Here is an 11,864-nt window from a genome sequence, read left to right on the forward strand (position 1 = left end):
TAATTTTATTTTAGTTCAATGTTTTTGATACACTCGTTTGTTTACAATATTTTGTTTCTTTCTTGCCTACACAACTCTTATTACCATCTATTTCTACAAAAAAATGGAATATTTTAAGAATTTGGAAGCAAGATGCAAACGAAAACTAACGGAATGGAACGAGTCGAATTACTTATTAGTAGATATACTTTAGCAAGATTGAAAGACTTATAGAGAACTTACTTCAATATCTGCCATTTTGAAATTTAAAATTTTTTTTGAATTTTATATTTAAGCAAAAAAATTTAAGCTCAAGGTCTGCGCTACATTTCTGACATTTCTTTATTACCGATTGATTTTCCAAATGCACTTTATTACAACCAGTAATTTCCGAACGACTTATATTTTCAGTGTATGTACTACAGTGCACAGTCTAGCCATGGACAATATCGTTCATTTCAGTAATTCGTTCTGAACGAACTACTTTTTTCACTGACCGATTATAAAATCTCGTTCGATCGTTCATTTCGTTCACTTCCCTTCTGTATATATAATTGATTGTTTTTTCGTTATACTTATATGACTATTCGTATTTATGTGATATGTGATGGGTTTTGTAAATTAGTAATAAGTTTTGAACCACAAAATGTCTCTACTTATATAAATTAAAAAGTTTAAAACGTAGAGAAAACTTTAAAACTTTTACTTAAAAAACTGTTAAATTATAAGTAAATTTTTATATATGAAAAAAAGTTTAAACCTCCCAAAAATTTTCGTAGCAGTACCAAACTTTGAATTTGTTATTCCTCACAAGAAATTTAGAATATAAATATTTGTAATTATCTTTATTTTTAATACTCGAAAGAAATTTAAATCATATCCTAATTTTTTTAAACTTTTGCTTAATTTATTTTAATATGCTTCTTTAATCCCTAATGGGTTATATATATGATGGGTTACTTATAATTATTATTTTTTTTTAGTTTTTTCTTTTATTTAAAATATGTGGTAAAAAAGCGAGCATAATTATTATCCTTTTTTAAATATTTTGGTCACTTTTATTTGTATTACATTTATTTTTTCACGTGTGACGTGCATCGCTCTATTTTATTTGGATTTGTATTGCATTTTATTTATGTATATTTGATCAGTTCTGATTCGTTTTTATTTGTATTGCTTACAGCCATAGGTTATTTAGTATATTGTTCAATTTTACTTGTATTGGGTTTCTTTTGTAAAGAAATATTATGAGACATGAAGTTCTGGTTTTGATATACAATGCTTTTGTATTGTATATTACATATTTTGGTTAGGCAGCTGATTCGTTCACTGTTATTTGAAATAAGAAAGAAATAAGGAAAAATATAAAATGTATAAAAATTGTCAATGTATATGCAGTAACTTTTTTTAATAACTAAAAAGAGAATTGGTATTCTTAGTGAATGATGAACGATTCATTTTTGAAGAAGTGAACTAAGTTCAGTAAAGTGATTCGTTTTTTAACATTAGTTCGTTCGCGGACGCTTCTATTACTACAGTCGTTAATAGTACAGTCGCTTCCATTTGAAAGACAAGAAAGGTTGCCTGGATTAAAAATTGCAATATACATATTTTAAAATCATTTTCCAGATAGAATTTATCAACCAATTATTTTGAAATATAAATTTTAAATCAAAAACAAATATGTAAAATCAGTAGATATAAAAATGTTAAAGAATTTTCTTCTCATAAATAATTTCCGACACCCTTCTCATTTAAACTACAATGTATATAAATTTGGAATTTATTTTGAGTTACTAAGAGCTAAGAAAGCTTGGTGGCTAACAAGTATACAGGGCGCTTCGCATACGGCAGCAAATAATTACAGTGAATATTTGATCATTTTCCAGGAAAAAAATGTATATCTTTTTGAGGGGGGTGACTGTTGGAAAAAAGAGTACCGGACTTGCATACAAACAAATGCTTAGAACAACAGAGTTATAATTACGAGCTTCTTTTATAGGCGATTGATTGTTCTTTAATTTTGGTCTTACAATGAATTTGATTTGAGCCATCGTTTTGGATATAGTTAGTCAAAACCAGGATTGTTTTTTTTAATCGGATCGAAGAAAACAACAAAAAAAACTTTCGAGAAATTTCGAGTTTTGTAAAAATCAAACAAAAACAAATAAACCAAAAACCCTAAAAATTTGGCGAGTTCAATCTCGAAAACTATGTTCAAATCAAAACTCCCCATACAATTTTTTGTTCAAAAATGATCGTTCTTTTCCGATCGTGTTCTTTTTTACCGATGAATATTGCCGTTGTGTGCACAATCTGTTAAATCAGGTAATTACGTGGCTTGGGGAGTAAATACATTTGCATATACTTTGAAATTTTTTTCTTTTGCCAAAACGCTCAGATATTTCGAAAACATGACACACAATATTTTATGGTAGCAGCCCTGGTACTTAATTGCATATGCATAGGTTTGATAGAAAATCGAATTGAGTAAAGAAATTAAATTCTAATCTGTAATAAGAAATAATTTATTTTAATTAGTTTATAAGTCAGCTTACTAATTAAATGCATTGTTCATTAACTGCAGTTTAGTGTTATGAGAGATTGTTAAAAAAAGTGTTTATTAAATAGTTATGGTCGATTCTTATCGAAAAGAAATGTGTAGTGGTGGACGTACTCGAAAAGTTAAATGCGAAACAATAAAGGAAAAATTAGGACTTTATTTCAGACACCGAAATTACAGTGTAAGTAAATTTCCAAATTTTCTTCAAATACGAAACTCAAAAACTTTAATAGTCGTATACATATATTTCATAATGCTTTAAAAATTTGATTTTGAAAAAAACTATATTTTTTAGTGCTTTGAAAAAATTCTTAAGACGGATTGTACCTTTTCACAAACTCGGAAACAGTTTGTGTTCAATCAAATTTTGGAGAATGACTTCTCTAGAAAAAATTCGTTTTCATATTCAAACGCTATTTATTTTACTAACAATTTTTCGGGAGTGGATGTGCAATTTGGAAAGTATGGCAGCATATTTGATTAAAAACATGCAATAAAATTACTTTTAGGTTTGTAGACTTCGTAGAATCTCAAGAAAATAAATACAAATCAGAATTACGAAACTTGTATGGCCCATTAATATGCCACTTATATATTGAACTAATAAAATGCAAAGAGGGAAAAGTCGCAGTTGAATTTTTGAAGAAATATGTTTCTTTAATTTCTCATGTGGAAAGATATGATGCACCTTTGCCAAATAAAGTTAATGGTTGCTCAGTATCTGGAAATATGGATGAGGATCACTTGCTTCCGTCAGCTTCGAGCAGAATTGTATTTTCTAAAGAAAGCACAGAAAATCCATTAAAAGAACATTTTAAGTTCTTAGTACAATCATTGTCTACTTGCTTGAGAATCGAAAATGTGGAATCAAATGAAGCATTACTTTTATTTCGTAGTTCGAAATATGAGTTGGATATGAGCATAAGAAGCTTGGTACTGCTACGAAAGTTTTTAGAAAGTCAAGGACATGTAATTATAGTAAATATTTTGCAATCTTGGGTTAATATTGAAGTTCCCGAATTAAAAGAACAAGAAAAAGAGGAGGGTGAAATGTTAAGAATATCTCCAATACTGGGAGAGTGTTGTACGAGTTTAAGTGAAAAAAAAATAAATTCAGAAAAATATATTCCTAAGGATAGAAAGAATGACAATTTAAACGATAAAGTGAATAAAAAATTGTTAAATAATTATGTAAGGCGAATAAAACATGCAACAACAAAACTACAAAATATTGATCAACCAACTAGAAATTTCATAATAGTCGATAAAGAAAACAGTTTAATTTGTTCATCAATTGAAGCCAATGAATGTCATATTGCTGGTGGTTTTGGTAACTCAGTTGTAAAGCTTTGGCATATTAACCAAGATGTAGTCCTAGGGAAAAATTTATATTCAAAAACTTTAATTAACTGTCCTTGGAATTCACAAATAAAGGAAAATTTTGCTATATCAAAAATGTAAAATTACAATTAGTATTTTTGAAAATGTAATTATTTTTGATACCGTTGTTTAGGTCTAATGGTGGAATGTTACTCATGGGACACACTAATGGTGTTACTGATATACACTTTTCCAAAGATAATTCTGCAATTTTGACGTCTTCGAAAGACAAGAGCATGCGATTTTGGAAAATATATGGTGACGAATCAATAACGGAAAAATTTATTGGTCACAATCATCCTATTTGGTGTCTTAGTGAAAGTCCTATAACCTCGTATGTTGCTACTGGATCTAAGGATTTAACTGCAAAATTATGGTCATTGCATCGAAAATATCCATTAATAACATATGTTGGACACGCAGAAGACGTAGAAGTAAATATTTGCAGATCTAATATATGTATAAGGAAAAAATAAATTTTATTAATTTTAGAGTATCGCTTTTCATCCAAATGGCAATTATGTTGCAACCGGTTCTAGTGATCAATCTGTACGGCTATGGTCTGTTGCAACCGGGCGGTTAATTCGAGTTTTTACTGAACTAAAGTTTGCTGTTTCTAAAGTATCGTTTAGCCCAGATGGAAAATTTTTAGCTGCCGCCGGAGAAGCAAAAGTGATTCATATTTTTGATTTAGCAGCTGGCTCTACATTTTTGGAATTTAAAGAGCATTTGTCCGAGATAATTGATATTTGCTGGAGCAATGATGGAAAGATATTCGCTACCGCTTATGCAGATGGATCCATTCGTTTGTGCGACATTACTAAATCAGATTCTAATAAGTTATATGTCTTTATCTTAAGTGTCGCATAAAATTATATAAACTATTTCAGATTAACCGGTAACAAACTTATATGGGGGTTGAACAGTGGAAATAAACCTATTAAATTATCTTTCAATTTGTTAAATATGGTCACACTAATAGCTGTGAAAAAGGAAACATGAAATTTAGTTGATGGCATTACCAATAATTTATCTGAATAAATAATATAACCTAATTGATATGTGTATGTACAAAAGAAAAATGTGTTCACTTATTTACAACTGTTTATCAATTTTACTCAATCACCATTGACTTTAATTGACAAAACTATGATTAAATAGGAAACAAATTTGTACGCCATCAGATTAATATTAATACCGGGGTTTTCGTTTATTCAGTTCTAGAATAATTCTAGCTTGTACATTCGAAAATTCATGCTATATTTACTATACTGAAGAAATGGAATTTAAAAAACTTTTAAATAAGAAATGGAATTCAAAAAGAAATTGAAAAAAAGGAAAAAACTTTATAATTTAAATCGAATCGAATATTTTAATCGAAATACTTCGAAAACATATAATATTACAAAATATTTTTGTAATTTTTTCCTACTGCAAAATTTCGGAAAATAATTTCAACTTGTAGCCCCGATTAATATGTATATATAAATACTCGAAAACATATAACATTATGAATTATTTTTGTAATTTTTTCCTACTGCAAAATTTCGGAAAATAATTTCAACTTGTAGCCCCGATTAATATATGTATGTATATAACATTAATATAAGTTACGGCCTTACGGCTGTATATTTTATGAATGGTTTAAATGAAGTCAACGATGATTCTTTAATCAATTTCCGAAAAACATTCAAAAAAGGTGAAGGGTGATTTGCTTCTACATTTCATACAAAAATAAAATACGCTAAATATTTTTAGCATAAGCTATACAGTTTTCGCATACTTAAACCCTTTTTGCACGTTTTACAGCCAAAAATATGAGATAGACGATGTTAGTCTTGTGTCGTTTGTGAACGAACAAATCTTAAAGGACGAATCACTTCACTGAAATTAGCTGATTGGTTCACTTCTTCAAAAATGAATCGTTCATCGTTCACTGAGAATTCCAATTTTCTTTTTTAGTTATTAAAAAATATGACTGTATCACAGACATCTTTATTCTCAAGATTTCGTAATATTCAAAGTTGGTCATCATACTTTTTGTTAAGAAATATAGGTATTATTATATTAGGTATTTTCGAATAAATTAGAAATGGTGATTTTGGATGTTTGAAAAATAAAAACCGATTAAATTTAAAAAATATGCAGAAATTATTTGATTTTGTTTAAATATTAACAATATTAAATTTCTTATTCTTACAAACTAGTTACTTATTACTGGTAATAAATTACATTATAATAAATTACAGGTAACAAAATATTTTTTAGTTGAAACCAAAATAATCAATACATAACAAAATACATAACAAAAGTTTTTGAAATAATTGCGTGACATATTTACATAAAAAAATAAAATTTTAATTTATTTTTCTTAAAACTAGTAAGATTTGATGAGAAAAGCAATTCATTTTATGACATAAATGTACCTACATATATATTCAACTAAATTCACAAAATTTTTTAATTTTCTTTTATAAGAGATTAAATTACATACTTATTTAAATTGTTAAAATCTTAACATTAGCAGGTACTTGATTAAATTATATTTGCCACAGACAACAAAATAAAATTTAAAGTTCTTACATATTAAAAAAAGTTCGGTGATGTAGAATTCCTTTTTCCTAATGCTTGTATCCATTTGTCCCTGATGACTTCGTTCTTTGGCAAAGTAAATGCAGGTATAGCATTTACGTTCTCCTTTTCTCGTAGACTATTGCTTCCGCATTCTTCGACGCAACACTTTCGGGGCATTTCTATTTACATGAACGTAATCAAATATACTATTATATTTTATTTAAATATGATTACAAATAAAACTTTAAAAAGTACAAAATAAATCTTACTAATTTTTTTTTTTAATTTATTAGTATTACATAATTAGTATTAATATTACAATTCCATATTACATAAATATAAAATTTCTTTGGAGAATATTTTAAGCCAGTTAAAGAAAAATAGTTAATATTAAAGTTAAAAAACAGTAAAAAATTTAACATAAAAGAAAAAAAAAATATTTAAAAATGAAAAAATTTAAAAATGAAAATTTTAAACATGAAAATTTTAAAATGAAAAATTTAAGAATGAACTTCATTAAAATTCATTATGTATTAAATTTTTTATCAGTATGTTTTTAAATGTTAATATTGCTTTCAGTTCGAATTACATTTGGTAACGAGTTGAATAGCTGCTAAAATAAGCTATTCGGGGTATTATGTCTTCTAAAAAGTGGTAGCCTGAATAGACTTGCAGATCTCAGTGTATATGGTGTTGATTCGTCTAGATATTTTATTATTCTACTTAGGTACTCTGGCAACATGTTGTGTTTTACTTTAAATTTGAATAATAATGTATTGTATTGAAGTCTTTGTCTTAACGACATCCATTTCAACTGACCAAGCATGAATCTAATATTTGTTCTTCTACCACATTTTAAAATAATTCGCATTGCTTTGTTTTGCAAAATTTGCAATCTATCTTTTTTTGTTTCACTACATAAGAATAATAATGATGCACAATAATCTAGATATGGCAATATCATAGTATTGTATACCGTTAATGTACATTTCAATATAATTTTATTTCTGATGCGGCCTAAGTATCCTATTTTTTGCGATATTTTATTGCTGATGTAATTTGCACGCATATCTAGATTAAGTTTATTATCTATTTGAACTCCCAAATATTTTATTACAGGAACTTGTTCAATGGTTCTATTATCTATACGCATATCAATCGTATCATTAGTTCGGTTGTTTAATACTATACATTTAGTTTTTTCTAAATTTAACTTAAGTTTATTCATGCAAAGCCAATTACATAAATTCCATAGGTCTTCGTTGATTTTACTGCAACACTCCTGCGCGCTTCGAGCAGCTATATAAATAACATTATTTTACAAAATTTGATGCAAGATTTTATATCATTGATGTACAATAAAAAATTTAGAACACCCTATTTTGGGTTCCTTGTTCCTTGTGGAACTCCAATATTGATAATCTCACTTCTAGAAGAAAATCCATCTACATTTGTTTTTTGTGTTCTACATTGGAAAAAACTGTTAAACCATTCAAACTCATTTATTAAATGATTTTTCTTTTTAAATAAATTTTAGTACCATTTTTTCAAAATCCACCTTTGTTTCATACAAAATATGACAAACAAAAGAAAAAATTTATTTATATGTATTATAAATCTTCATTTTATTTAATAACACGAAAAATTAATATAATTATTCACTAAATTTAAATTAAAATTTAATTAAATTTAAAAAGAAAATAAATTATTTTACCGCACAGCGACGCACCCTTCCGGTACGAAATTTAGATATGGACTAAAGCAGGCATGGGGAACCTGCGGCCTTAAGGCCGCATGCGGCCTTTTAACTGTTTTTTAGTGGCCTTTGTCCTTAAAAAAATTTATTTCTTATATTTCTTAAAAGTTAAAATTTTGCTGCCAAACGAGGCTGGAACCAAATATAAAATTGTTGTCGAGCAACAAACAATCACAGAAAAGTCATTGAAATAATGAACCATATTATTTTATTAATAATGTACATACTTACTTATTTATTTTTATTTATGAAATAAACTGTTTTATGTTATTTTTTATATTCTGACATAATTTTGTTTTCATCAACCTACACAAAGCAAAAATTTATAACCTTTGGACTTTTTTTAAACTTTGCGGCCTGATTGACTTTGCATTGACTAAAATTTGGCCTTATATAGAGAAAAGGTTCCCCATCCCTGGACTAAAGAATATCATAGTCTCATTTTTTTATACCCTGCACTTCGTGAAGGGTATATTAACTTTGGTATGGAGTTTGTAACTACTTGAAGGAGTCATCTGCGGTATGGACATATATATATATTCTTGCTCAGCGTAAAATTCTGAGTCGATTTTGACATGTCCGTCCGTCCGTCCGTCCGTCCGTCCGTCCGTCCGTCCGTCCGTCCGTCCGTCCGTCCGTCCGTCCGTCCGTCCGTCCGATCGCACGATAACTCAAAAACGAATAATGCTATCGACACCAAACTTTCACAAGTTTTTTCTTTTGTGCCAAGGAGTTTATTTTAAATATTTCGAAAACTAATAAAGCTATAAATATAAAATTTTGTATACATGTGTCCAATTATATTCTACACATGCTCTAAAAATTATAATGGGATAGCTGCACCGGTTCGGGTGGCTGCCATACAACTCCAACAGCAAATTTTTTATATTCGTCAAAATAATAAAGTCAGATTCATGAAACTTGGCAGTCATGTGTCCAATTATAGGTCAAATATATTTCTGAAGTTTTAGAAGAATTGCTTGACAGGTTCGGGTACCTGCCATACAACTCCAGAAGCTAATTTTAAATATTTGGCAAAATAATAAAGTCAGATTCATGAAACTTGGCAGTTGCGTGTCCGATTGTAGATCAGATATATTTGTGAAGTTTTAGTGGAACTGCTTGACAGGTTCGGGTACTTGCCATACAACTCCAAAAGCTTATTTTAAATATTTGGAAAAATAATAAAGTCAGATTCATGAAACTTGGCAGTTGTATGTCGAGTTATAGGTCAGATATATTTCTGAAGTTTTGGTGGGATTGCTTGGCAGGTTCGAGTAGCTCTCATACAAGTCTAAAAGTTTATTCTTAATATTTGGAAAAATAATAAAATCAGATTCATGAGACTTGGCAGTCGTGTGTCCAATTATAGGTCAGACATATTTCTAAAGTTTTAGTGGGATTGCTTGGCAGGTTCGTGTAGCTCCCATACAAGTCTAAAAGCTTATTCTTAATATTTGGAAAAATAATAAAGTCAGATTCATGAAACTTGGCAGTTGTGTGTCCGATTGTAGATCAGATATATTTGTGAGGTTTTAGTGGAATTGCTTGACAGGTTCGGGTACTTGCCATACAACTCCAAAAGCTTATTTTAAATATTTGGAAAAATAATAAAGCCAGATTCATGAAACTTGGCACTTGTATGTCGAGTTACAGGTCAGATATATTTCTGAAGTTTTGGTGGAATTGCTCGACAGGTTCGAGTAGATACCATACAAGCCTAAAAGCTTATTCTTAATATTTGGAAAAATAATAAAGTCAGATTCATGAAACTTGGCAGTCGGATGTCCAATTATAGGTCAGACATATCCGTGAAGTTTCTATAGAATGACTTCACGGGTTCGTGTAATTGCTACACAATAACGAAAGGTGCAGGGTATAATTCAATCGGTTTATACCGACTGAAACGTTTTTACTTGTTACAATAATCAATAGACACAAATACAAAAATATTAACATGTTTTGTACATTATAAGAGTCTATGATATTAACCAAAGTATATCTATTAATAAATAATTCCACTCGTTCCATTTCGTTAGTTTTCATTTGCAAATTCTTGAAATATTCCATTTTTTCTTAGAAATAGATGGTAATAAGAGTTGTGTAGGCAAGAAAGAAACAAAATATTGTAAACAAACGAGTGTATCAAAAACATTGAAGTGAAATAAAATTAAATTAAGTTAGGTAAAAATTTTATTATTTTTATTTTGATAATAACAAAATTTATTTTTCATTTCATTAAAAATAAATTATTTTATTTATTTAAAGTTGGGTAAAAAATTGAAATGTATGAAAGCGAAAGAATTTGAAATTTCATGTATGAATGTACACATGCATGTATCTGGTACAGTAGATACACAGTCTGATCAGTATCTGGTAGAAATAAAACAATTTATAAAGAAAAAAAGGTGTATGCCTACAGATTACTTTATGAAATTTAATTATTACCGATTCATGGGAAATATATTCTAAATTTATTAAGATTGAAATAAAAATAAAAAATTTAAAGATAATTTATTTATTTTATTTATTAATAATTATTAATTACAAATGCTTAACACTAAAAATTTTTTGTTTTGTATCAAATTGTTTTATAGTTTTATTAAAACTTTTTATTATGTGGTAAATTCTAATTCTAATATACAGTTTAACGAAATATGTTTTGTCGGACTTCTCACAACATTCATAGTTGAAATTATTTTTGAAGTTTCATATATGTATATACATTCTAAATTTTGTTCTGCACAAATATCATTAAGAAGTTTATGTAGATGTAGATGTAGATTCTAAGGGAACCGAGTGGGACAGGAGCATCCCCCCAAGCCACCGCAACCATTTTTGACTTATTGTAGCCACCCCACTCTCCCGTCTATAATACCCCGTCCCAATCACAAAGCCGGAAATATCCCTAAGGGAGTTGGTCAACAGTTCCCGAACACTTAGAGACCCATGTCCAAGACAATTGCGGCGCCGAACAGCCAGTGCCGGACAGTCGCAGAGAATGTGCACGGCGGTCTCATCGCCACCCCCACAAATCTGCACAGGGGGGGGAGCCCGACTTCCCCAGCCTATGCAGGTGGTACTTCACCGGGCAGTGCCCCCTGAAGAAATTCACAATAGTGCAAACCCGGCTCCTGCTCATCCCCAGCAACTCCGCGGCGAATCCGCTGGAGCACGCCGGAAGAAACACTTTCGCATGATGGCACCCTTTCGTGTCCCGCCAGTGACGGCCGCATTCCGCCGCGAGTAGGCAGGCAAGCCTGGCCCCCACGGCGGAAGAAGGCAGACCGCAGAAAGGCAACGGCTGCACAAAGGCAGCCCCAGATCCCCTCCGCGCCAACTCATCGGCAACTTCGTTGCCCGCATGGCCCATATGGCCCGGCACCCAAATGAGCATCACTCTGTTTTCCGATGCCAATTCCATAAGTGCAGCAAGGCAGCTCCAGACCAGCTTGGATGTAACCTGAGCTGAACGGATCTCTATTGCATGTATTTCGGCCTGGAACACTGTGCAATACGAGTCAAGGGTTGCATATACACGCGTGTCCGGGCGGACACCGTATACGCCCGAACCCACACCCGACTCCGTTTTGGACCCGTCCGTATACCAAA

The 11,864-nt window shown here is 30.2% G+C and overlaps 1 protein-coding gene across 1 annotated transcript; it reads left to right on the forward strand.

Annotated features, from left to right (window-relative positions):
* The first annotated feature begins 2,363 nt into the window (after positions 1-2,363).
* Positions 2,364-5,131, forward strand: LOC129616283 (TAF5-like RNA polymerase II p300/CBP-associated factor-associated factor 65 kDa subunit 5L). The gene is made up of 6 exons (XM_055531863.1): positions 2,364-2,723; positions 2,838-3,004; positions 3,052-3,999; positions 4,056-4,356; positions 4,415-4,761; positions 4,813-5,131. The coding sequence occupies exons 1-6, from the start codon at positions 2,613-2,615 to the stop codon at positions 4,922-4,924; spliced, it is 1,986 nt and encodes a 661-aa protein (XP_055387838.1). The 5' UTR covers positions 2,364-2,612; the 3' UTR covers positions 4,925-5,131.
* Positions 5,132-11,864: the final 6,733 nt, after the last annotated feature.

Source organism: Condylostylus longicornis, unplaced genomic scaffold (genome assembly GCF_029603195.1).
Source record: "Condylostylus longicornis isolate FDR11 unplaced genomic scaffold, ASM2960319v2 ptg000172l, whole genome shotgun sequence".
NCBI lineage: Eukaryota > Metazoa > Arthropoda > Insecta > Diptera > Dolichopodidae > Condylostylus > Condylostylus longicornis.